General features: G+C 32.8%; 7 protein-coding genes and 1 long non-coding RNA gene across 8 annotated transcripts; 3 read left to right on the top strand and 5 right to left on the bottom strand.

Annotated features, from left to right (window-relative positions):
- Positions 1 to 24: 24 nt before the first annotated feature.
- LOC101213310 (proliferating cell nuclear antigen) lies at positions 25 to 2,322 on the top strand. The gene is made up of 4 exons (XM_004150194.3): positions 25 to 723; positions 912 to 1,064; positions 1,148 to 1,245; positions 1,633 to 2,322. The coding sequence occupies exons 1-4, from the start codon at positions 405 to 407 to the stop codon at positions 2,107 to 2,109; spliced, it is 1,047 nt and encodes a 348-aa protein (XP_004150242.1). The 5' UTR covers positions 25 to 404; the 3' UTR covers positions 2,110 to 2,322.
- Positions 2,301 to 5,771, bottom strand: LOC105435463 (probable sugar phosphate/phosphate translocator At3g11320). Its single transcript, XM_011656679.2, has 4 exons — positions 4,910 to 5,771; positions 3,846 to 3,949; positions 3,508 to 3,736; positions 2,301 to 2,911 (listed from the first exon to the last, which is right to left on the bottom strand). Exons 1-4 carry the CDS (start codon positions 5,348 to 5,350, stop codon positions 2,765 to 2,767), a joined length of 921 nt encoding a protein of 306 aa, XP_011654981.1. The 5' UTR covers positions 5,351 to 5,771; the 3' UTR covers positions 2,301 to 2,764.
- Positions 5,772 to 9,420: 3,649 nt separating this feature from the next.
- Positions 9,421 to 11,763, bottom strand: LOC101213553 (60S ribosomal protein L35a-1). The gene is made up of 5 exons (XM_011656678.2): positions 11,620 to 11,763; positions 11,477 to 11,512; positions 11,111 to 11,339; positions 10,972 to 11,014; positions 9,421 to 9,713 (listed from the first exon to the last, which is right to left on the bottom strand). Exons 1-4 carry the CDS (start codon positions 11,649 to 11,651, stop codon positions 10,973 to 10,975), a joined length of 339 nt encoding a protein of 112 aa, XP_011654980.1. The 5' UTR covers positions 11,652 to 11,763; the 3' UTR covers positions 9,421 to 9,713; position 10,972.
- A 2,200-nt stretch (positions 11,764 to 13,963) lies between these two features.
- On the bottom strand, positions 13,964 to 14,806 carry LOC116404118. Its single transcript, XR_004217040.1, has 2 exons — positions 14,634 to 14,806; positions 13,964 to 14,466 (listed from the first exon to the last, which is right to left on the bottom strand). It is a non-coding gene; the product is annotated as an uncharacterized LOC116404118 (long non-coding RNA).
- Positions 14,807 to 16,011: 1,205 nt separating this feature from the next.
- LOC101211702 (17.3 kDa class I heat shock protein) lies at positions 16,012 to 16,829 on the bottom strand. The gene has a single exon (XM_004150188.3). It carries the CDS (start codon positions 16,714 to 16,716, stop codon positions 16,246 to 16,248), a length of 471 nt encoding a protein of 156 aa, XP_004150236.3. The 5' UTR covers positions 16,717 to 16,829; the 3' UTR covers positions 16,012 to 16,245.
- Positions 16,830 to 22,941: 6,112 nt separating this feature from the next.
- On the top strand, positions 22,942 to 23,761 carry LOC101211457 (18.1 kDa class I heat shock protein). Its single transcript, XM_004150187.3, has one exon. The coding sequence runs from the start codon at positions 23,098 to 23,100 to the stop codon at positions 23,575 to 23,577; it is 480 nt and encodes a 159-aa protein (XP_004150235.2). The 5' UTR covers positions 22,942 to 23,097; the 3' UTR covers positions 23,578 to 23,761.
- Positions 23,762 to 23,937: 176 nt separating this feature from the next.
- LOC101211939 (18.1 kDa class I heat shock protein) lies at positions 23,938 to 24,750 on the bottom strand. The gene has a single exon (XM_004150189.3). It carries the CDS (start codon positions 24,656 to 24,658, stop codon positions 24,083 to 24,085), a length of 576 nt encoding a protein of 191 aa, XP_004150237.2. The 5' UTR covers positions 24,659 to 24,750; the 3' UTR covers positions 23,938 to 24,082.
- Positions 24,751 to 26,087: 1,337 nt separating this feature from the next.
- On the top strand, positions 26,088 to 27,036 carry LOC101211205 (17.3 kDa class I heat shock protein). Its single transcript, XM_004150186.3, has one exon. It carries the CDS (start codon positions 26,268 to 26,270, stop codon positions 26,874 to 26,876), a length of 609 nt encoding a protein of 202 aa, XP_004150234.3. The 5' UTR covers positions 26,088 to 26,267; the 3' UTR covers positions 26,877 to 27,036.
- The last annotated feature ends 101 nt before the right edge of the window (positions 27,037 to 27,137 follow it).

Below are 27,137 nucleotides of genomic sequence, written 5' to 3'. Positions count from 1 at the left end.
TGAAAGAAAAAAATAAATCCTTTTAATTAAATCATTTTACACATAACAAGACAATAAATCTTTTTAGTTATTGGCAATTTAAACATTGAGTGAATATGACTTCTAAGTAAAAGTGTTTTAAGAACTATTTTATATGTTTTTCTTTGAAGCTTGTAACATATTTAAGCATTTGTGATATTTAAGCATTTATAAATAAATAAATTTAAAAAAAAAAAAAGAGAAAGAGAAGAAATAGGAAACGACGTCGTAGCTGATCTGGCGGGAATTGGAGTCCCCAGTCCCGCCCAAGCTGGGGTTGGGGTCTCTCACTGTTTGTATTCTTCGGTTATGTCACAAATAAAATTTCATTTCTTTTTCTTCATAGTTCATTATTCATCAAAAACCCGCCATTAACCTCAAGCACAATGTTGGAGCTCCGTCTAGTTCAGGGGAGTCTTCTGAAGAAGGTTCTTGAAGCCTTGAAGGATCTTGTCAACGACGCCAACTTCGACTGTTCCTCCTCTGGTTTCTCCCTCCAAGCAATGGATTCCAGTCACGTCGCTTTAGTTTCTCTTCTTCTCCGTTCTGAGTCTTTCGAGCACTATCGCTGCGATCGTACCATGTCCATGGGAATGAACCTCAACAATATGGCTAAGATGCTCCGTTGCGCTGGTAACGACGATATTGTTACTCTTAAGGCTGATGATGGTAGCGATTCCGTCACCTTCATGTTTGAAAATCCTTGTGAGCTACTTAACTTTTTTTCATTTTCTTCTCTCTTTTCTTACTCTTATGTTGTAACTAACAAATGCCTACGGATAGTTTATGTTCAAATGGTTTTCTACTGGTTGGTTAAGTAGGGTTCTAGATTCTGTCAATGATAAGCAATAATCTTATTCTGACTTCTTCTTCTTCTTCGTTTCGCCCTTTAGCGCAAGATAAGATAGCTGATTTTGAGATGAAGCTGATGGATATTGATAGTGAGCATCTTGGAATTCCTGATGCTGAATACCAGTCTATTGTTAAAATGCCAGCGGTTGAGTTTGCCAGGATTTGTAAGGATCTTAGCTCCATTGGCGATACTGGTAATCAGTCTGAATCATTTTTGGTTTCCTTTTTTAGTATTATTCTACCTTGCAAAGCCTAGTGAATTATCGTTTTGTTCCAGTTTTGATCTCTGTGTCCAAGGAAGGAGTTCAATTCTCAACTAGAGGCGATATCGGTACTGCAAACATAGTTTGTAGACGAAATACCACAGTTGACAAGGTATTTTCCTCAAAATCACTTATGAAACAACCGCAAATTTAAATTCAATTTAATATTTGATTTTTAATGATTTTAAGCCTGAGAAAAATGTGATACAAATAGGTCAATCCTTTAAATCAATTTTGGCAATGATATGAGCTATGTTTTGTTCTATAAGCTAAAAATGTCGCCCAGCTGTTGGTCATATATATGGGAACAAATGCCGCGCTCAAGGTTTTTCCTTCAAAACACACTAAAAACAACCTTGAAGCTTTCGAACTGTTTTTCAACCGCAAAAGTGATTTCAAACATTTCAATCTATTGTTATTAGCAATGTTATTGGCTATGTTCTGTCGAGCAATTGCTTTGTTTTGATGGCTTCTTTCTTTGTGGGTTGAAATCGTACAGCCTGAAGAAGCTGTAATGATAGAGATGGAAGAGCCAGTTAGCTTAACCTTTGCGCTGAGGTACCTCAACTCTTTTACAAAGGCAACCCCTCTAGCAAACCAGGTGACTATTAGCATGTCTTCAGATCTGCCTGTAGTGGTTGAATACAGAATTGAAGGCATGGGTTATATAAGATACTACTTGGCTCCTAAGATCGAAGAAGAAGATGAAGCTGCAACAATTAGCAAACCAGAGACAGAGCCCAAACATACAGCAAAGGCAAAACCCAAAGCAGATTTGAAGCCAAATTTTGAGCCTAACCCTGAATCAGAGATGAAGTCTGAAGAAGACGAAGGGTCTGTGATTGAGATCAAGGATAAAGACAAGTCTGTATTTGTAATCAATGATGAAGTACAGAATTCACCAGTCAAAAGCAAAGCACGAGAGGAAACCAATACTCCCAAAGAACCGAAGATTGAAACAATGGAACTTGAGTGATGAGTTTTCATGAGAAGTCGATTAGTAAATAGGAAATATTAGCCACTTTTTAACTCCTGTTGGTTAGGAGTGATTTTGTGAATTGCAAGCAAGAAGCCATGGCTATATATGATTGGAATATTTTGTAAGAATCTTCATTCAGATAATATTTTGGAGTCGGGATTCTCAAATCCTGACCATGGAAGGAGAAATGACAAGTAAATTTGTTCTCTTTCTTTCCAGTGTATTTTCTTCCAAACAAACAAAAATGACCCTCAAACAAAGTTCAGTATAACTTTGAATTAACAAAAATAATGTACCAAAATGGTAAAAGACAAGGTTGTTTTTCCCCCTTAATTGATCAAGGAGTGACAATAACAGTCGAGTTTTATGTAATAAACAATTCTATTAATCCCTTTTCTAAAGAAGTAAAACTTTACCCCATAATTCTTCCTTATTAAAATTTCTATTTTGTGACAGATCTTGTGAGGATGATACAAATATAAACCAATGCCTAAGCTAATAAGCTTTTTCAGTGGGGGAGAAGGGAGAAAGAATTTGGAGGCTATATAGTCAATGGTCGATCTACATCCGCTGCTGCCTCTGGTACTCGACGACTGCTGCCACCGTGCAAAAGAAAACTATAGTAGGAAAATGCACCTCAATTGCATTCTTCTCATTTGCTTCTTTTCTTTGATTCACTGTAGAGGATGACTCCCATAACCGTGAGGGCGTAACCAAGCATTCCAGTGACAGAGACTGGATTTCTGAAAATCAAAATCGAAATCACCACCGCAACAGCACCCTTTGCGTTTCCAAGCACCTGAAAGAAGGCATAGCTCATGAATTATCTCAGGCTTAGAGTTATAAGAGAAGATGGAGCATGGATAAGAAGCACAAATGCAAGAAAGAAAGTCCTTGTTCTAACAGTGAGATGTATAGAAAGGAAGCGAAGTGCAATAAGGCTATCAACACTCGAAACAGGAACAGTTAAGGGATGCCTTGACAAATATTATTACGGTATCCAACAAATTCTCAAAAAAAAAAAAAAAAAAAAAAAAAAACACCATGTTTGATCATGCTAATGTCTCAACTCTCTGAAAACAAGTATTTGTTGGGGGAGCTTTAAAAGAAAAGATAAAAACCAAACTTGGGTTGTAGAAAGTAAACAGATGGTAATTCTTCCAAGGGTAGTGATCATTTCATGATAATTGTTGGGAACTTTCAAACAGAAACAGAAAAACAATATGTAGTTATAAAAGGAGGACAACTTTCAGAAGAGGATGAAAGAGAAGACTTCGCTAGGGGCATAAACATCATCATTGGAATGATTGCAGAATATAGGATGAATCATAAAAAGAGAACATGGAGAAGGATGGATATGACAAAAATAGTCATCGATGAAGAAAGGAGGCATACCTGAAGTGTCAATGCACTGGTGTGCTTGGTAACCAAAAAGTTGGTCAAGTTTACAAAATAGGCAAGTGAAGAGTTGAATAGCAGATACCAGATGATCTTTTTATCATCTCGAGCAAGAGCCAGAGTGATACCAACCACGTTTTCTTCCATAAAAAGTGCTGCAGGCAGCAGAAAGACAACGGCTATTGGAGCCATGTACAGAAGAAGATTCATGGAATTCAGCTTCTCTCTGAAAAAGATAAATGCCTAAACTCTCATTTGCAGTTTTTAAATCAATTAAAAAAATTTTCTCCCAATGAAGATTAAATTACTAATAAAGGCAACAAGAAGCTCCTTACCCTTCAGAAGAAAGCAAAATGCCTTGCAGTACTGATTTGAGTGCCCTTGCAGCTGTAGCTGCAACACATATTATAAATCCAAACAGATGGAAACTCGGTTCACCCTGATGTCAATTGACAAAACAAAGAATCAGTAACACAAAGATGGAAAGTAGAGAAACAACATTTATTTTGACAAGCAATTTTCTAAAGGCAACAATCATTCAAGCACGACTAGAACCACAGCTAACTTATCTACCTCCATTTTCTACCCTCCCTCCTCCCAGTACCAGAAGAAAGAAAGAAGTTAAGAGAAGATCTTAGTAGTTTACAAGACGAATTAGGTTGGTGGCAATATTCTCCAAGTTTTCGTGGATATATTTGAGAACCATCCACGGTCAAGACAGTAGTAACTGCTAACGAGCTTGCCTTCCTCACTCACATATATGTTTTGAAACATCTACAAATTCCACATTAGAGTAAAGAATGTGAAGAAAAAAACTTAAGTGGGCTGTTTGGGATGCAGCATATCCTCGAAACTAGCTTTCTATATTTGTTTCAAACTTGGTTTAAGAAAATAACATACAACTTTAACTTGGAAGTGGTAAAGTTGAAGTATACTTAAAATGGCTATGCATAAATTAATGGTTATAAAAGGAAAAATAACATCTTACATTCTAAAACAGAGAATAAGTGAAAATAAGCAAAAAGAAAATGCTTTTCTCAAGTATTTTTATTCTAAAAAGCATCAAGGTACTATTCATTCCAACTCGAAATACGCCCAAACAACCCTTACAAGAATCACAATGCCTCAAACCGTATTGGCCATATACTCTCATGAATATCTAAAAAACTTTCCTAACCCCAGATCAGGCACTAACCCAAGCTAATTATTTTCAATCATGGAAAAAATAAAAAAAATCGCTGCAAAAGTTGTTCAAACAATTAGAAAATACCAAAACAGGAGGCATTATAATCCGAAACAGCAATCAACAACAAGAGCCAATAATCAAGCAAATATCCATGTCAAAGATCACAGCAATTTGGATTGGGAAAAAAAAGTAGAAGGTGTTTGTTCTTGTTACCCCACTAGCAATAATGACCCCAGTAACAACAGGGATGAGAGTAACGTAAGTGAGCCAAGCTTCCCTCTTCATCGTCATAAGGTAAGCAAAAACCGCCGTAAAGAAAGGCGTGGTGGCCCCAACAGCTTGGTTGAAGGAAACAGGCAAATACCTAAGAGATATGTTACCAAAGACAACAGAAATACAGAAGACAAAGCTAAGAGCAGCAATCTTCAAAAATTGGATCCGAGATCGAATCGTCTGCATCGGAACCATCTTCAACCAAGCAATCGCAACATAGCTAAGCAAAGAGCAAGCCGTCATATGGCACATGGTCAAGAAGATCGGGTACTTGAACCCATAGTTGCTCAGCAAATACTTGTTCAACAAAAGAACACCAATGTTGGAGGAGTACCACGAAGTTACAAGCCCGATCGTGAAAAAACGACTCGAACCCTTCATTTCGGCTGTCGGTCTGGATCGTGGTGCGGTGATTTCTGAAAGGCTTAGGTCGTAGCTCCGATTAGGTACACTAGAACATGGATCTGAAAGTCAAATCTACAAAGATGAAACGAGAAAGAGACACATTACAGAGGAATGAAGGTGGGGTTTCCATGGATCTGAAAACAGAACTCCATGGAGGGCAAGAAAATTGGAACAGGGGAAATGGGGATATAGTTGAAAGAGAGAGAAAAAGGGGGAAATTTGGAGAAATTGGAGAAATGGGTCTTCGTCAAATGGGAGGAGGGTCGAGTTTTGAGGATGACCGACGACAATTTGGTTCTGATAAGAGGAGGAGAGAGATGAGAGGAATAAGAGAGAGAGAGAGAGAGAGAGAGAGATTTGAAGCAGAGGAGGAGGTAAACGCTTAAGAAGGAGAACCCATTTATTCCTATTTCATATATTTAAATATTTTAGGGATTATTATCATTATTATTTATGGTTATAATTATTATATTTCCAAATATTTTTATCTATTTATTTTTTTCTTTTTCTCTTCAAGTCCTCCAGTTCCCATCCATTCCTAAGGCGGCGATTACTAAGAGGAACGGACACTTTTTCCTACCGGCGCCGGCGACATTCCACTCTACCTTTATTTAGGGTTCTACGCTCTAATTTCTCCCATTTTAGTTCAATATTTAGGTCTCTCAAATTTATGATCCAAAAAGGAAAATTCTTTCTATACAACTCATCCTTTCTCTTAAACAACAACGTTCTTCTATTTCAAACATAATCAAAACTTTCTAATTACAACCTTCACTAATTCCCTACTTTACAAAGAAATATCATTAATTAATTCTAAAAATACTAACTAAACTAAATTAACTAACTTAAATAAATATTAAATTAAATTGTCCCGAAATTCTTTGACGTAGTCTACCACACTCCTATAGCCGAATTGAGCCAAAGAATCTTCACATTAATTGTCACTTCCAATCCAAGAATGAGTATTTTTTTTTTTTTTTCTTTCTAGATGAATGAAGGATGGGGAGAATTATAAAAGAATTGATATGTTTTAATTAATAATTAGTTCAGTTGTTAATTTAGATTGATATTTAATTATGTTATTTTGTTGTAAATATATAAATAGACAGTTTAGGGTTATATTAAAAATGGTAAATAATTAAGAAGATGTTATGGTTTTCACATTGGTTAATAGAAAAGTAAGTTTGAAGTTGATGTTAATTAGAGAGCAAACTTTTAATTTTTTTAATAAGTGAAAATAGAAAGGTGAAATTGGTAAAAGAATATATAAAGTTATAGAGAACTTTATAAAAAGATTTAATTTGTATTATAATTAGTTTTGTTGGGGTTTAATAAAAAGAAAGAGTTGAAAGAAGAAGAAGAATGAAGAAGAATGAATAATAAATATATAAAGGAAACGTGTGGAATTGGGAGCTGAGGCATAGGAAGGGGAAGGGAAATTAGAAAGTCCAAACCAAACGCGCATTCTTTTTAATTAATATATGTAAAGAAAAAGTGAGAATAGAGAGAAGGTGTGACCCCACCCAGACCCACGACCTCCTAAACCGAGTTAAGTCGTCGGCTTCTTGTCGGTTGCCGGCTCGGCTCATTCATTCAATTCCTAAACTTTCTTTTAATTCATCTTTAAACCATATACTTCAACTTCCATTTATTCAATTAAATTACTCTTTTCTCTCATTCCTTCTTAATACATTCACAATTATCAAACCGAAAATGTTTCAAAATACATATCAACAATTGAACCCAATCCATCCATTTCAGAAATAAAATAACTTTCCTTTATGGATAGTTCATACCTTTAGATTTACAAAAATTTTCCTTTAATTCCAATCAACCATTCAATTTATTTCCTTTTTTTTCTTCAATGTTTTCAACCGCTCATGGATCCAAATATAATTAGTTGTTGATTATATTTTAAACGGATTGTTTCTATAGCAAAATTTTACTTTTCTTACTCATCTACTAATATCTATCAACTAAATTGAAAGATGTTTATCGAAACTCTAATATAGTCTATGGTGTTTAATATTATTTTATTATATTTATAAATAAGTAATTTAATTTTATAAACAACGTTCATTATTGGTCAACTTATTATTTATTTTTTTTAAAAAAATAAAAGTGTAGCCGCAAGATATGCTCATATTAGCATGGAAGAATGGAATTAGATAAACATGAGATTAGAAAAGAAATAGTTGAAGCCAAGGTTGTAAAGAAATGGAATTGGTGATATAAATAAAACAAAATTGCTTGCAAATGAAAGTATGGAGTTTCAATTGATTCTCCAAAGAGGTGCCTTAGTTTGGTAATTAAATTAGGAAGAAAGGAACAAAATTAAAGTATGATGGCATTCACGTATGTATTGTTTTTATTAAATTTGAATTTAGCCTAACCTAACATACATGCTTTTAACATATATGCAATTCTAACCACTCTATTTTTCTTTAGATCCATTTCCTCATATTCCTCTATTTTCTAAATTCACCTAATTACACCAATCCAAACCATCCATCCTTTAGACCTAACTTTCTTTGCCTCTTAGGGTTTGAGAATTAATATTACATACTTGAATTAGAGAATAATTCCGTAAATTTCACAAACTAACTAAAAAAGCAAAAATGATTCATGAATGACCCTCTTGTTATGTAAAATGTCATTTTTACCCCTTAGTATTGAATAGAAGGTCACTCTATTCACTTTTTGTCGATTTTTTCATCTCCATTCATTACATTTTGTCTCTGCATAAACTAAAATTCCAAAAAAACTAAGAGAACGTAAGTTTTTTACGAACTATTTTCCCTCAAATATCACATTCATAATAATAGGAAATAGACAACATGTTTAATAAAAATTGAAATATCCCTTAATAAAAGATGAGAAACCACTTAATAAAAGTTGAGCGATCGTTTAATAAAAGATGAGAGAAATCGCTTAATAAAAGTTGAGAGGTGGCTTAATAACACAAAAAAGATCCCTTGATAAAAGATGAGAGACCGTTTAATAAAAGTTGAGAGATTGCTTAATAAAAGTTGAGAGACCGCTTAGTAAAACTTGAGCGATCATTTAATAAAATGTGGAACATCATTTCCGTAATAAAGTTAGTTAGAAGATCGCTTAATAAGGATAAGGGTGGAAGATCATTTAATAAAAGTTAAAAGATTGTTTAATAAAATTTGTGAATAGTTTAACAAAGATTTATTAAATAAAAATTTATTTATTTAATCAAGATTTATTAAACGATATTCAAAATTTTATTAAGATCCCTTACTTTTCAATCTTTATCAAGCTCGCATCATTATAACATAGCAATGAAATTGATTGTAAGAGAATCCTTTGAATTATAACAGTCCCATAAATTATTAAACTGTCTTGAGATGAAAATTTCTTCTACCCTTTTTTGTTCCGTTAAACATTCACAATTAAGAGTACGGTACATCTAAAATTGCCACATTAAACAACAATAAAAGCCTATCCCTATCACGTAGCTAAGCTAATTTCAACGTTGAGAGGAAACACATTCAAATTGCCAACTCGCAATTAGATTTGATGGAAATGACATAAATTTCTTTACTTCTATTTTTAAAATTATACTTATAAACGCACTACTTTACATGTGAACCTTTACTTAAAGAGAAATTCATCAAGTTGCTTACATCTAAAAAAGAATATCACCCTAATTGATTCCCTAAAACGAGGCATGTCATGACAGCTAAGGCATTATACTATACCCTAAAATATGGGATTTTTGTATCTGGGGATGCCGTTTTTTAATACACATCACAGGTAAAATTACCAATACGAACCACATAGAATGAGCCCTCGTGGTTTCACCTCGCAACATGGACACCCCAACACACACTAAATAGAGGGAGAGAAGAAAGAACAAGCTGCACGCTGGATTAGATTTGTGATTTTGTCGGTGTTGGTCACAACAAAGAATTTGTGGTCGCACCAAAAAAAAAAAGAAACTACACAAAAGCTTTGCAAGCAAGAGGTCAGGTCATGACGTGAATCACATAAGTGGTATAGAAAGGATAGCCAAAGAATTACGATAAGAATCATAATCTGACTTCATAATAGCTAAAGAAGTGCATGTGCATAGAGACTTTTAATACGGAAAAACCACTTGATAGAAGTGCAATTCACTTAAACACATGACAATCCTCAACACAAATGGTTCTATAATTCTGTTTTAACTACTCGGGTGTTAAACATTACCTAAACAGCAAAAAATGACTCAGTTCAGAAACGTAAAATGCTTCTATCTTAGCTCACAAAATATAATAAAAATTTAAATCCCTTCATGTAGCGAACACTTGTTTCAATCCCGTTCTCCAGGCTGCAAAGACAAAATAAGCATCTGTTAATAAAAATGAACATATGTAATTAAATATTCAATTTTGAAATAGAAACATAGATCGTGCAATGTAGTCAACAAACCAGAAAAATATGCCACTTGAAAAATATACTAAAAAAAAATGGTTTGCCTTTTTCTTCAATAATGGTGAGTGTTAGTGTTGAAGCCACTCAGACTAATTTTAGAACATCCCACCTGAACCTACAACTTTTAGGTCAAGAAAACTATAGGATATTAAATACTAGGTATGCAGCCACCATCAGTTAAACTCGATCATTCCCTCAAAGCCCTCATCAAACTTAAGTCGTTTATTTACCACTATCCTAAGATAAGAAAAAGAATCCACCAAAGTTATTTTACACTCAAATTACTCATAGGGTATATAATAGACAACATTTCAAAACATTTTAACGTCCAATCAACTACTTCACAGACAACACGTATGTATAAAAATTACTTGAGAAAAATAGAAGAAAATTATATTGAAAAGAGAAAGTCAAGATGAAGGTTTAAACATGATGTTTAAATTATCTAATTGGAAAATTTTATACTTTCTGAGACAGACCCATAGAAGAAGGGTACAACGGACGTTATGCAGTTCACAGTCTTTACTTATACTGTTCGCACTTCACCCACAAATTAACTTGAAACTATTGCAATCAGATAAATTCAACATTATCAAAACACAAACAAACAAGAAATCAAGACAAAATTTAGATCCTAAGTCAAGGTGGGACTGCTAGATAACATGTTCGTTTCAACATAATCACAGCAAGATGGCATTATCCACAAGAAATTGGCAACTACCAATGAAGAAAACACCATAATGGCCCATGTCCAAACATAACTATTAAACATTATAGAATGCACATGCGCAGGCAGTCACGATTCACATAATCAGTCAAATTTCAATGAATTATTGATTACTGAACAAAATCTGGATTCCCATATTGGTTAAAACAAAGAAACTACTTAATCAAAATCCCTAAATTATTTGATAGCAAGCAACCACCTACTGGTGAGGCATTTAGTGAACGCATAAAGCAAACCCATATTGGTGAACATTGCAATTCAACTACCAATTTCGTACCATCAAAGTTAGAAAACTAGACTAGCGCACTTTAACACAAAAGACAACCCATAATGAACACATTGAACAGCATTAATACAAACATGAGGGGGAAAAGAATGAAAAAATATAAAAATGTAGAAGTTTCCAGCACATAAAGAAACTAGTTACCTCAAATGTTGCTGGGGTACATGAATACTCTGACCCTGTCACCCTACAGAAAAGTAAAAAAAAAAAAAAAAAACTTGTTAAACCCAAGATAGAGAGAGGTCTGACGCTAACACATGAGATAGTGTTCTATTTTATATACCATGGACTTTGGTGGGAGATTAGACTTGAACTTCGCTCTAACGATGCCACTGTTACCATGAGGTCTTGCTACTTTGCCCCAAATGCAACGATAATGGGATCCATTCTTCTTCACTTTAGCCTTGTAAATATATGCCAATCGTTTCCCTTGGTACCAAGAAACCTCATCCTTAGAATTAACACCCTCGATCTGGAGTAAAGAAGTGTTTGGGTACTGGTTCGACTTCGACCTAAGCACCACACCAATCATCTTTAGCTTTCAAACAAATGACAAACTAAATTGATAATACTCTATACAGATTCATATTCCAGTATTGTTCAAAGTCGAATGAATGAATAGAGTTAATATATAGTAATGCTTAACTACCTCTTGTAGCCGAGAATTGTTCCCCTGGTGTAGAGTCTGGTTCCAACAAGAAACAAAAGCGGAAGAACAATAAAACAATTTTAGGTTAGAATCATTGAAAATGAAGTTGAAGAATCGAATTTTTGAAGGTTTAGATTACAAACCTGACTCTCTCTCCTTGCCTTCCCTTCACCATCTTCGGCGGGTTTCTGCTTCAGCTATGGAGTGTTTGACGGCCGATGAGGTCTAAAACCTAATTCTCCAGTCTTATAAATGTCTTTATGTGGGCTTTAGATTGGGGGGCTCTATATTGGGCTTTGGGCCTCTAGCTTGGTCCACCAGCTCTTTTGAGTTTTCTGTTTATTTTGTAAATTTTTATGATAGGGTTAAGTTTAACAACATAAATAATTTACATTCATTTGTGGATATCTTCAACTTATTTCTGAAATTTATACTTTAAAAACTGCCATTTTTTAAAAAAAATATGCACATTTTTTTAAAAATAATAAAAAAAAAGTGATATTTCCAAAAAAAAAAAAAAAAGTAAATAAAGAATTGATATGTTAATCGTACTCAATCTTTTTATAAAGTATAAGTCGTTAGATAACGAAATATTTTACTATTTATGTATATATTTTGAAGATGGAAATGAATCAACACAGTATAAATATAATGATTACAATTTGTCAACCTGTCCAATAAGGGAGGACATCCACACACATGCACAAAAAAGACCAAATAAAATCAACATCTTTTATGAAAGACCAAAGAACAACCTAGAGGGATATGTAGAACAAACATAATGACGTAAACTAAACAACGAGGCAATACAATCTATAAAAGCAAATGAAATAGAAAAGGAAGATCGTTGACAACAGTCACAATGTATCAATCGGTACATTCTTAGTCTAGTTAAAGTCACTTGCCTTTGAATTAAGAGCTTGACGACCTCCATAAGAGTTTTGACAAAAATATGGTAAGACAAAAATCTGACAACCTCATGATAATTGTGACTTTAAGCATTTTGATTAATCAATTTACCTTTTACGACTGGACATTGGTATATTTGTAAATAAATTCTTTCGAGTTGCAAACCACCCAACTCTTTTCTCTTTCCAAGGAGTAGAAGATCAAGATTTGATGTTTATATTTCAAGCTTACCTATATTAATCATGTCAAGATGTGATATAATTCGTTTGATTCACACATGCAGGTTAGAATGGTAAATTTGTTATTTCAAACATAATACTTTGAAATGCAACCATCAACTTGGTGTTAGTATTGATATGGATATATTTGTAAATATAAAATGTTGATGATAATTGATATATATTGACATCTCAATGGAGGTTTTATTCAAAGACTTAATCAAAACTAGAAACAAATTGAGGACATATATATATTCTCTTAAAAGTAAATTATAGCATTAGGCATCTTTTACATTTGATGTTTAGAAAAAGGACAAATTATTATGAAGTGTGAATGTTGTTTTATTTAGAAAAATGTTAAAGAAAAAAAAATGTCATATTTCAATATATAGAAAAAGTAGACTCAATTTTAGTTTAAAATTAGCCAAAAGTGTCCATTAGAAAAAGTGAAAATAAAAAAAAAAAATTGGAAGAAAAATCTAAAATTCATAAAACTGTGAACCAAACTGAAATTAAACCAAACAACCAATAATCCATTACTTTTATTATTTATGGGATATTGATATTGATTTCGATCATTTCTTTGGGTTTGATTCTTTGGTTGATACGAAATAATAAACTATCACTCATATTATATACTCATAAAACAACGTATGCGATTCATGAGTCACTAACAAGAACTTACCTTTTTTAGTTGAAAATACAAAAAACTAAGAAACATAGTAAACGTTGTTCTAAGAATGCACTTGATTCACTCTTGTGTTCAATGAAATATGCCATTGTTTTTCGATCATATGCTAATATGATCTTAATCTGGTATAGGACTTTGCATCTAAATATCTCACTACTCCTAAATCAATAGGTTTGATTCAAAAGACATTTTAGTCTACATAACACATATTCAACTTTTCCAACCTAATTACACTAAAATGGAGAAAATTTTAATATTATACTATCATTCCCATTCATACTTTCAAACATCATCTAATGATATATTAATCTATTATTAATTTATTATATAAAACTACATTGTTCTTAAATATTCCTATCATGATAAGTAACAAATTGAGTTTAATTCCTTGTTCTAATAGTTTGATTGCCGTAGGTATTATTCTCAATCCCTCTCATATTGGGTTCAACTTTTTCTCCTTCCATTTTTCTTTTTAATACCTTTTTGTCCAAAACTATGTGTAACATAAAAGGTTAAAATAACAACATTGCTTAAAGTACTTGTTAGTTTCATTTTATAAAAACTGAATAGTTGCAAATATAACAATTAAATTCAAAGTATTATCATAAATATAATATTTTAAAAAAAATTTCAAATATAATTTGTCCAAGCCTATCAAAATTTGTCATGTTTCAAATATTGGTAGAGATGTCCATTTACTCTGTAGGACTGGAATCTTACAGGACCAATCCCATTTTGGACGAAGAATGGGAGAGGAAGCGTGATTAATTTTCTCCTAGTTCACTAAGCGAGGACGAGGATGGAAAATACATTTTCTGACCTTGACCTCAAACATTACGACTTTGAATTGAGTGTGGAGATCGATAGACAAAACATCGATATTTCATGCTCTAACCACCACAAATAGTGTAGAAGGATTTATCTTAAAAGTGTTGGTATAATTGTTGGACATCTAGCAAGATATGTTAATCTCAACGACTGGTAGCAAAAGTTGATGAACATTTGGAAGTAGAAACTGGATGCCTAAAGAATGCGGCCAAGAACTCGTAGCTTGAAATAGGACGCCTAGATCTCATCGCCTAGTTAGTAATGTGGTCGTCTAGAGTCGGACACGTAGAACTTGGATGTTGAAATTTGTTGATGAACTACCTTCTGCAAAAGGGTTTCAACTTCTGCAAATGTTAAAGAAATGAAATAATTAAGTTATCAACAAAATAACTAATGAAAGTCTTGTAGCCTAAAGAGAAAATATATAGGAGATGTAATATGAAAAATATATTCATATCTGTCTTGAATCTACTTTCTAAATGAATATTGAATATAATAAAAGGAATTTTACCTTGAACAGTGGATGTAGGCGATGTGGTAAACCACTGTAAACTTCATTTTGTTCATTTTCTCATCCCTTCATCTTCCTTAAGAAACTCCATTTTTGAAACCCTTCTTTCTTCTTCCTTTCTCCCTCGGTGAACCATACAAAGATAAACAAAGTACAATTAATAAAATGAAAATGACAGCTTAGAAAGGAGTTGAAAAGATGAGACAAAAACAAAAGGTAAAAAGATAACTTTATATTTAATTTTTTCAAAAATTACACTTGAGTTCTTACCGAGGAAGAGAAACTTTTGTTTCTACTATTTTTGAAGATTGGAAGCCTCAACTATGTGGGTCAAAAGCTACAAAACAAAAACTTGTTAATAAAATGTTGAATCGCGGATCACACTCTCTTTAAAATGTATCACAACTTTTTCTGAAAATGCAAACAAATAGTAACTAGCACATACGTCCACAAGATAAGATAACCAATTCGATTGAAACTATAGAAACTAATTAGAATACCAAACATCCTTGTAATGATATTTGCTCGACAAACACTTGAAAAACAAGATAATACGTATGAATAGAGAGGGAGAGGGAGAGGAGATAAACATAAGAACTAAAAGATGGTTTCCTTATTGTATAAGTGAATGAAGATGAAGATCCTAATATAGTGTTGGACGCTCAATGATAGAGACAAGAAAACATTTGTAAAGGTAAAAGAAATGTTATTAAATGTCCAACAAAAGATGAACAGCCACGAAGGGCACCCAAAGAAAAAGGAATTTTTTTTTATTGAAAGGCACCCAAAGAAAAATTGTTTCTTGTGTCAGGAAATTATTTAATTTATGGACACACCACTTTTAGATTTACAAAATTGGTTGTTATGCTTTCTCCATGAATTAAATAAAACTTAATACACATCATTTGCTTTAATATACTTAATAAATTTGATACATTTAATACACCCTTAATAAACATATTCTATATATTCTTAATGTTTCTACTGTCGTAATATTCATATATAAAATTGGAGAAAAAAGAATTATTAGAATCTTAAAAAGTAGAAGAACAAATATAGACGATTAGGAGATTGAAAAAGAAGAAATAAGTTATCCAAGAATAATTTAAAAATAATAACAAATCTAAAATAAAAATAATAACAGATCTAAAATAAAAAATATTAAAAAAAAGTGAGAACTTTGTCATAGCTATTTGAAAGAAATTTATAAAAATAAGTGAAGGAGAAGAAACCGGAGAAGGAGAAGAAACCGGAAAGGTGAAGAAGGAGATGAAGATGGAGGAGATTGGATGAAGGGTAGTTTCTTTTTCTTCTTTTTTTTTTAAGATATTATACTCTTCGAAGTCCGAACTCACAACACAAAAGAGGAGATGAGATATGCCATTTGTAAACATAATATTAATATATACTTTCTTCTTTTTCTTTTCCAAAGAATTTTACATCAAACAGTTTGAACTTGAAGCTTTAAAATACAATATATTTACCTCATAATTAGCTACACAACCATAATTACTGAAAGGGACGACATGCCTTTTTATTTCATTACTAAAGAACCAAACGACACTTTCAACCATAAGATCAGATTGGACAAAACACACAAACACAGAGAGCTTTAGTGATCAGTGATTTCAATTGATTTAATTATTTCAGGCTTCTTCTCTTCCACTTTAGGCACTGTCACCGTGAGAACTCCATTCTCCATACTGGCTTTCACCTCATCAACTTTGGCATTCTCAGGCAGCCTGAATCTCCTCACGAACTGCCCACTGCTTCGTTCAATCCTATGCCATTTGTCGTTCTTCTCTTCCTGTTCTTTGCTTCTCTCTCCACTGATCTGCAGAACCCTGCCTTCTTGAACCTCAACTTTGACTTCTTGTTTGTTGATTCCAGGAAGATCGGCTGTGAAGATGTGGGCTTGTGGGGTCTCCTTCCAGTCGATGCGAGTGTTGGCAAAAGCAGAGGAAGGAAGATTAGACAGTGAATTAGAGAATGAGAAGCCTTGGAATGGATCCCATGCGTCTAATGAAAAGGGGTCGAAGACGTTGGTGCGGCGACCACCGAAAAAGCTTGGAATGAGTGACATGGTGTTGTTGGTTTCTTTGAAAGATTGGCTGTGAAAAGAGTGGGTAAATGTGAATGGCTGAGTGAAATATATGAGTTATTGTTTGCTGCCTACGACGGGGTAATACGAAGGACTTAAATAGGATGGAAATAGAGAATTTGAGATATTTCCAGACTTTTCTGAGCTTTTCATTCGTTTTCTTTTCTCCTTTATTTAGGTTAGAAATATTCCATAATATTCTCCAACCTTCTACACACACACCATGCAAAATGGAATTAAAATTAATTTCTCACTTTTGAAAAGGACCCACGAATATATATATATAAAAGAAAAGGCAACAAATTATGGTCTATATCCTTATCTTTGCTATGTTAAAGATAGACTTAATAAAGAATCATATATATATTTTTAGGATTTTACCACGAGTCAAATCCTATAGAAGTTTACAATATTACATTAATCTCAATCTTAAAGTTATTGTTTTAATTTATAAAAAAGTCACACATAAGTATTGTCATTTTTTTTTGTATTAATATCAATCAAGTTCCATCCTTTAATTTACTTCTTTAAAAAAACTAATGAAAGAAAATTCTCACCCCTTTTTATATTATTTGTAATAAAAAAAATATAATTTTTTAATTTGGTTTGTAATAAATAATTATTTTAATTTACCGTTTCAATATTTGACAACTAAACAATGTGGATGAATAATATTTTTAAAAATCATTTAAAACATTTAACATTATTTTGTAACCATATTTCATTCCAACAAAATAATTAAGTTTGATTTTCTAAATTCCGTAACTTAAAAAATATAAATTATTTGTAACGTGAGAAACAAATGATTTGTAACATTTTGTAATAAATAAATACATATAATTATTATAATAAAAAAGTTTTTTTTTTAAATTCTATAACAAGAACCATGAAATTAGGAGTGTCCAAAAAAGTCGTAATCTGACCAACTCGAACTATCCAACTCAAGCCGTAAGGGTGACTTGAGTTAGAAAATTGGAGGAAAAAAAAACTTGAGTCGAGTCCCGGGTTGTGCAAATAATGGTCAAATTAACCCAACCTGATCCAGTTATGTATATATATATGTAAAAGCTTTGAAACTCGAGCTAAAGTTACTCGATCTTAAAGGAACTTTGTTTTGAGTTTTAAAACTTGGGGTGATCTCGAAGCAACTTTGTCATGTCGGGTTAACCTTAAAGGAAGAGAGATTCATAAAACCTCCGTTGAGAAATATATATAAAAAACTAAAAAGTTAAATTGGATTGTTTATCACTTCTTTCTTAATTCTAATCTAATTGTTAATAATATTATTTATTAAGATTTAAATATAGTTTATTTTTAAGCTTATCATATTTATTTCTTAAAACTATATTTATACAACAATTTACTTAACTAAAAACAGGTGAGATAAGGTTAAATGTCCTTTAACAATAAAGTATTTAACTATAGAAATAATACAGTGAACTTTGGTAAACAAGTTTGGTAAATACAACCTACATTTAGGGAGCTTCTTTGCTCATAAAAGAAATATTATTGAGATTCAAAAGTTTGTAACTTAACCCTAAAGTTACATTAACGAGTTATCACCATAGCTTAACCGTATAGTTACATACAATCATCTCAGTCTTCATTCACATTTCTTATCCATTGATACTATGTCAAATCCCTTGACGATCTTTAATAATTTGTCATAATGCAGAAAGTAACCGGTTTATCTTTGTACAAATTCTTCACTAAAAATATAAACAATTGAACACTATTGTGAAGAATAATTTTACGTTTATAGAGCTTTTTCCTTTTAAAGAGCCAAAAAAAATAAGAATTTATAATAAAATATTTCTAAATATGATAAATATATTTTTCTTTAAAAGAGATATTTAAGGAAGATTTTTTAACTTCTTATTAAAAGATATTGATAAATGATCTTAAACAAAAGGAAAATATTTCACATTTCTTTAAATAAAAATAAAATTAATTTCATATTTGTCAAAAAATCTAACACCTAATATACAAAATGTAATATGTTTTTTTTTTCAAGCAACAACAATTCAATTCAGTCCATACAATGTCTAGATCAAAAAGTTTAATAACGTTATGGAAAAAGGAAAATGTTATACATTTGTAATAAAAAAACCACTACGGTAGATCGTAGATATCTAAACAATTATGGTGAGATTGAAATTACATTCATAAATGTCACATCACACTACTAAAAAAAGAGTTTTAAATGACACTACTAATAAAAACATTGTGTCGTCATTGAAAATAAAAATAAGGATTGTTTTTTGACACAATTTTTTGTGTAGTTAATTAATGACAAATTTTTTGTGTCATTAACAAATTTTCAAATGAAAAAACCCAAAATTTCAAATTTTTTGAATTCTCCTCCCTCACACAATTAAAACTAAATAAAAACTCCAAATTTTCTCTCAAGTAAAAAAAGTTGCCGTCCAACGAAGCCTGAAAGCAATTCTTTTTTCTCTCTCTACCAAAAACACAAAAAAAATTCTCAACTAAGTGGGCTATCAAGTCATTACAAAGAACACCCCTCCCTTCCAATTTTCTACCACCCGCAGCTATCAATTCTACACTCCAGCCACTATCGTCGTTGTCGCCACAACAAGCCTTTATCGTCGAACCCACCAATCTAGCCATTGCTGTTGAATAAATTTATTTAGAAATATGAATTTTAATGTCACTTGAAATCAAGAACAAAGGAGCGAGAGAGAATAAAATGTGTTGTTAAAAAAAAATGCAAAATTTTTCATGACACAAATTGAGTTATCTTGACACAATTTTTGCATCGTTAATTAACGGCATAAATTATGCGACATAAAAAATAATCCTAATAAAAAAATATGTTTTCCTTCATTTGTACGTTTTCTGATTTAAAAAAAAATAATCTCATGCTTTCATCCCTCTTGTGAACCACGACCGAAAAAAACTCTTACTTCATCACACGTCGTCACTGTCTTTCTCTCTCGTAAACACTCTCGGGCAACATTTCCCCCTCTCTCATAAACACTCTTCGCAACTTTCCCTCTCTCTCAAAAGCTCTTCGACTGCCATATGAAGGATTTCACCAAATTTGCAAGTAATTAAAGAATCTGTTGACCATGAGATCGATTAAGTCCATTTATGAGTTAGTTTTGATTAGATTAGGTTGCACATACATATATTACAATTAAATAGCGTTTCTCATTTATCTCTTCCTCTTTTTCTTACCATGATTTTCAATTAATAAGCACTTGAGTTACTCAAAGTAAAAGTAGAGAAGTGGAAATGGAAACTGTCGCGACGTGATCGCTACGCGGAGCGGCCGACCTCCCCGTTTATTTAATTTTAATAAATAATTTTAATAAATAATTTTGGAGTCGCCACCAATCATATTAAGGTGTGATTGGTCACCAAAAAAAAGAAAAAAAAATGGTCTGCGTATATTCAGAGATTTAAGTTTGCGTATATTCAGAGATTTAAGTTCGGGAGTCAGTTGTGTGTAGGGAAGGTGTTAGCACCCTACAACACCCAAAAAATGGTTACCCAATTTTATCTTTTAAATTAAATTAGAGAGGTTCACAAAACAAAGTTTTTATTTAGGTTTTGTTTAAATGTCCCATGTTTATCGTAGAAAGTAAAACCTAAGCATGAATTGATGATTATGGGTGGCATAGGAGCCATTAGAAAAATTAAGTTTATTTTTGTTTTAAAAGATTTTTATTCACCTTAAGAATATTAAGATACCAAAACTTGATATTTTAATCTCTATCATAGGTGTTTAATGAGAAATTTCATGTATCTAGAATGAAAACACTAGTCAGTCTCATTTAAAATATGAAATGTGTTTATTTAAAAACAATCTATTAATTAAATTTCAAACGGAAAAATTTCATGTATTCATGGATTTTAAATTATAAAATCCATAAAAAACAATACTTTTTCTCCAATTTACATTTTATATTTCAATTGGAAAATAAATAATAACAATGAGCAAAACATTATGAAATTTGAAAAATACTTAAAGGGTAAAATGTTGAGATAAAATAAATGCATAAGACAAATACAGGATAATGTAAGCAATATGCAAAATGTACAAGATGATTAATTAATACAGCACAAGCAAGATAATTAATTAATTCAGAATGATACAAAATAATTAATTCATGCATAAAAGGTGAAAAATAATTAATTAATGCAGAAACAGAAATAAGCAAAATAAATAATTAATTCAGAAATATGCAAAATAATTAATTAATTCAGAAATATGAAAAATAATTAATTAATTTAGAAATATTCAAAATAATTAATTAATTCAGAAATATGCAAAATAATTAATTAATTCAGAAATATGCAAAATAATTAATTAATTCAGAAATATGCAAAATAATTAATTAATTCAGAAATATGCAAAATAATTAAACGAGGATGTCAAATGGGTGAAATAATAATTAACTGCAAAATGCCAAAGTAGGAGTAATGCAAGATGCCAAGAGGCCAAATGAGTGCCAAAATAATTAACGATATGCAAATAATTAGCTCACAATGGAGGATGCCAAAAATTAAAAGTGTCAAATACATTGTGCTAATTAATTAACAATGCATAATTAAGAGAGCTTGTCAAATGAATAGTTATTCTCAAATGCATAATTAACACATATGCCAAATGGATAATTATTAAAGCAAGATACCAAATGGATACACACAATTAACACAGAATGTAAAATGAGTGCCTAGATAATTAAAAAGATAGCAAATAATTAAATCAGTATGCCAAATGGGTGTCAAATAAGTGTTAAATAATTAAGACATCAATCAAATAATTAACACATCATTTAATTAATTAACCAAATGAAATAATTAACATAGCACCCAAATGGATGCCAAATAATTAATCAAGAACACACTTATTAATTAATGCAGTAGCCAAATAGATGCAAAACAACTAATTAATCAGCTCAGCAATCAAATAGTCAAAATGGGTGTCAAATTAATTAGCATGCAGAACTCAGCAATCAAAATACTCCAATGGCCAAATGGATGTCAAATAATTAACGAGGATGCAGAAAATTAACACAGGCCAAATAATTAACATAGCATTGACAGTATGCTAATTAATTATTGCCAAATCAGATAATTAACTCACAATGCAGAATTCATCCATCAAAATAGTCAAATGGCCAAATAGATGTGCATAAATAAGTGTAATCAGATGCAAAACACTAATTAATTAGGACAGCAATCAAAGAGTCAAATGGGTGCCAAATAATTAAAAGATGTGAAATGAGTGCCCAATGATTAACACACCAGCTAATTAATGAGTGCCAAATGATTAACACACCAGCTAATTAATGAGTGATTCAAATGAATAATTAAGACAGCACCCGGATGGCTGCCAAATAATTACTGGGTGCCAAATAATTAAGCCAGTATCATCAAACATGAATAAAAAAAAAAAGAACTTACAAGATCTGCCTTAAATGCAAAATGTTCTGGCTTGATCCTCCTCACCTCTTCCAAAAAAAATCTTTTACGTGTCCCTCTTCTCTACCAAATAATTCTCCAGCCAAAAAAAATTCTCTTCAATTGAATTTTGTCCTTCTCTTTTTATAGGGAAATGTCTCTTTTTTTAGATATAAGTGAGGTAGGTTTAGATAGTGAAATAGAGTACAGACAAATGGGGAAAATGTGGAAGAGTGGGAGAACGTGAGAGATTGAGAGAAAGTGAGAGGGTTGTGACTCATGAAAACGGATGGTTGAGAAAAATAGGGAGAAGAAAAAAAAAAATCTTTATTTTTATATTTAATTTTAAATATGTTTTTATTTTTGTTTTTGTTTTAAAACATAAATTCAAAAATTAAGATTTAAATTTTAGAATTTAAATTTAAATTCAAATTCAAATTCTTTAAAAAAAAATTAATTAATAAAAAAAATAAAAAGACAGAACAAAATACATATCTACAGAAACTAAAATAAAAAAATATTGCTAGATTGGAAGATTTAAAGGCAGGTGTAACTTTGTAATATATTAGGTATTTTAACTCTCGAACTACGTATTTTGTAAAAATGTATTCATATATAAGATAAAAACTAAATTTGAACGATGAAAGGTAAAATAATCAAAATACATGAGGTGGGCTCAACTATTGTGAAGACTGGGTCCAAACTTCATGAAGAAAGTGGTAGAACCTTATAGAAATGGAATAAGAAACAGCTAAAGGAACATACCAGAAAACCCGCGAATCCACTCCCTTCTTCTGTTGCTTCCTATTTAAATCCCTCAAACCACTCGGTTGATTGTCATCCAGAAATCATCCAACGAGATAATTCCCACTTCTGCAAAACACTCTCTTTCGATCCAATCTACTTCTTCCAACTTCAAATTCAACAACCATGGCTCTCGTTCCAAGCATTTTCGGTGGTCGCCGCAGCAACGTCTTCGACCCCTTTTCATTGGACATTTGGGATCCCTTCGAAGGCTTCCCCTTTTCAAACTCCTTGGCCAACGCTCCCTCCTCTGCTCGTGAAACCTCTGCTTTCGCCAACACTCGCATCGACTGGAAGGAGACCCCACAAGCCCACATCTTCAAGGCTGATCTTCCCGGAATCAAGAAGGAAGAAGTCAAAGTAGAAGTCGAAGAAGGCAGAGTTTTGCAAATCAGTGGAGAGAGGAGCAAAGAGCAGGAGGAGAAGAATGACAAATGGCACAGAATTGAACGGAGCTGTGGGAAGTTCATGAGGAGATTCAGGCTGCCTGAGAATGCTAAAGTGGAGGAGGTGAAAGCCAGCATGGAGAATGGAGTTCTGACTGTGATGGTGCCTAAAATGGAAGAGAAGAAGCCTGAGATCAAGTCCATTGACATCGCTGGTTGAACCTTATGGTGTTCATTCTGAGTACTGAGTCTGGGCTTTGTCTCTGCCTCTGTTTGTTTACTATATTATGGAAGAATGAGCTGTGTTAATGTGTTTTGTGAACGTTTGTAACTTTTGTTGAAACGCTATGTGTTTGGTTGTGTATAATGAGAATAAATATAATCCAAGTTGTTCCTTAAGTTTCTTTTCTTGCTTTAACACTTGATGAGAGGGGCCAACGTTTTCACGCTTCAAAGGTTTTCCATCTAATTTCCGATCATCCTCTAGTCCAGATGCAAGCTCTAAAGTTGTAGATTAAAAATTTCGCTAACTGACTAGGACCAACATTGGAAATGTATTGATGAAATATACTGAAAATTCTAAATGAACACATTGACTTTGATATCCATACCAGAGTATTAAATACAAAAATTTGAAGTCTCCGGCAATCTGAATCGCATAGAGTTATGGGATAAAGAGTTTTTCATTCAACAGAACAGAACATAACACGATTGTTACATATGTATTAAGAGATTGCAATGGATTTGATTTCAGGCTTTACGCCTTCAATTTTGGGCACAATCACCGTCAAAATCCCATCCTCCATGCTTACATTTATGTCCTCCACTTTGACATTCTCCGGCAATCTGAATCTCCTCAAGAACTTACCACTCCTCCGCTCCACTCTGTGCCACTCTTCGCTCTCCTCCTTTGTCTCCTTCATTCTCTCACCACTCAACTCCAGAATTTTGGCTTCATTAACATCCATGTTCACTTCTTCTATTTTCAAACCAGGAAGATCCGCCTTGAAGATGTGAGCATTTGGCGTCTCTTTCCAGTCGATTTGAGTGACCATGAAAGCAGAGGCTGTTTCTTCAGATGAATCCCAATTCTCCAATACGAAGGGGTCGAAGAACATGTTTCTTCGCCGCCTCCCGCCGGTCATTCGCCGAATCAGTGACATGGGTCTTTCTTTAAACCTCCTTCGTACACTGCTTTGGAGTAAATATGGTGGAAATGGAATGAGTTGGGTTGGTACTGTTGTTTTAAATGTCTCTGTGCCTCCGTGTTTATCTTGGTAATGGATACCGTCGTTGTCCATAATGTGTGATGGACATGAACGGATCTCATTTTCTGGCAGATAGAAATATCCAATCTGATTTTACATCGATCTTTAAAGTTAAATTTAGTAAAGTTGAAGGTGGGAGTCCATCTGTTCAATTCAATTTACATACTTATTGGCTGCATATTTATTCGATACAAAATTGTAAGTTTATATGTAACATATTTTTTAAAAATTTATTAGATACAAACAAGTATATTAGACACAAAATTGGAGAATTCGAGTTATAAGGTTTTTTTTCTTAAAAAAGATTGCTCCCTCCATTTCTTAAAAAAGAAACTCAGAATATAAACACAACATTGATTTACAACTGTCTATTTTTTAGTTTCATTAGCATCATTTCAAATACTCTTTTCTAAACTATAAATTCATCTTAAGTTGCATGTTAAGATCATGTGAGTTTTTCTTGGTTAAATTTTGTTTTCAATAGTTGGTGTTGCCTATGTGATAAGCGTGTTTGTATTCTACCATGAAATGATCTAAAACTTATGGATGAGATAATATATGAATCCACACATGAATGAAGATAATTTTAACCAAGCAAAAATTTAGAAATACAGAAAATCAACAAATATCTATAGCTTGTGGTTGAGGTTGACTAGCGAGGTTGACTAGCTTTTTGTGGTTAATGTGAAGAGTGATGAATTCATGATGACTGAGGTCCATTGATACTTGTTGAACTAAAAAGACCTATATAAAATTTAGATTCACAAGTTAATAGTCTGATTGCACTAGTCTCAAACGACATAGCATTTTTCACATTTTTATTAATTAGACACCGATATATGAGTGAATCACGTTAAAAATAAGGGAAAACTGCAAACCACCCAAAGTATAGAAAACAGAGGAAGATTATTAAGCCCTAAAACCCATTACCTGCAAGGTCTCCATTGAAGAAGTTAATGGGAAAAAACTATAGGAGGCCACCCTAAATTGGAATAGGAAGAAACGAAGAAGAAATTTAGATTGGTTGATTATCAGTAATCATTATATAAGTTCAAAGCTCTTTTATCCCTCATTTAAGAGGGTAAAATCAAAGAAGAAATGTAACCAAAATTAGGAAGCCCTACAGCGTAATTGCAGAACAACGATGAACTCAGTTTACCGCTGTGAGAGATCCATCGCAATTGCGAGTAAGGTACAATGCCGCCACCATTGACGCTTAACAAATTCTCAACAAGATTAGCAAGAAGTGGACGAACAACCTGGTTCCAAGTTCCAAGTTCCAAGTCCCAACCGATGCGATTACCATTCCTAATCAAAACTAAGTACTAACACGTGTTGGAAATGGACCCTGGGCCTTTGGCTTACTAGCAACCATGAGTTAAAAATTGTAGCCATCGATAGATTTGAAATATGTGAGTGGGCATAAATAGTAAAAGAGAAATAAAAACAAACATCTCATGTGCTTTCAGCTAAATTTGGATATTAAAGCCAAAGTTACAAGGAATCGAGAAGGTTGGAGAACGTTAGGGAACAAGCTCAACATCCTCTACCCTTTTGAAAAGGCAACGAGAATTTAAGGAAATTAAAACAGCAAGAAAAGCCTTGAAAGATCTCGAATTTTTTTATGTTCGATCTTATTTAAATGGTGAGAGTACATAATACAACCATACCATTAAGTCGTCAACGACAACAACAAAATCTCACATTCCCTCCCCAACTTTACAGCTTCAGATTTAACTTCTTTTTCCCCATCGCACGAACTTATTTCAACAGTCAAACTAAAATCATGTGGCTGATTCCAAGCATTGTTGGTGGCCAACGAAGCAAAATGTTCGACCCCTTTTCATTGGACGTTTGGGATCCATTCGCAGGCTTCCCATTTTCAAACTCATTGGCCAATGCCCCTTCCTCTGCTTTTCCCAACACTCGCATCGATTGGAAAGAAACCCCAGAAGCCTATATCTTCAAGGCTGATCTTCCCGGAATCAAGAAGGAAGAAGTCAAAGTAGAAGTGGGAAAGGGCAGAGTTTTGCAAATCAGTGGGGAGAGGAGCAAAGAGCAGGAAGAGAAGAATGATAAATGGCATAGAATTGAACGAAGCAGTGGGAAGTTCATGAGGAGATTTAGGCTGCCTGAGAATGCTAAAATTGAGGAAGTGACGGCCAACATGGAGAACGGAGTGCTGACAGTGATGGTGCCTAAAATGGAAGAGAACAAGCCTGAGGTCAAGTCCCTTGACATCTCTGGTTAAAGTTGAATCATTTGTGTGAATGCTTTGTTTGGGTTGATTTGGTTAGTAAAGGACTTCAAATGTATTTTGTGTAACTTTTGAGTGTCGAAACAGTTCGATCGTTTACTTTTTGTATTATATTATCGTGGGAATGAATACAATAAAATAAAATTTCATGGTATACCACACTGCTACATTGAAAATCTAATCATTTATCAATTATAAGATACACATGTTACTTCAATTCGAGAGCCCATGAAGTCTGGGTGTAAGCGATCTTGA

This window comes from Cucumis sativus, chromosome 5, assembly GCF_000004075.3.
Source record: "Cucumis sativus cultivar 9930 chromosome 5, Cucumber_9930_V3, whole genome shotgun sequence".
NCBI lineage: Eukaryota > Viridiplantae > Streptophyta > Magnoliopsida > Cucurbitales > Cucurbitaceae > Cucumis > Cucumis sativus.
This window is presented reverse-complemented; position numbering and strand designations above follow the sequence as displayed.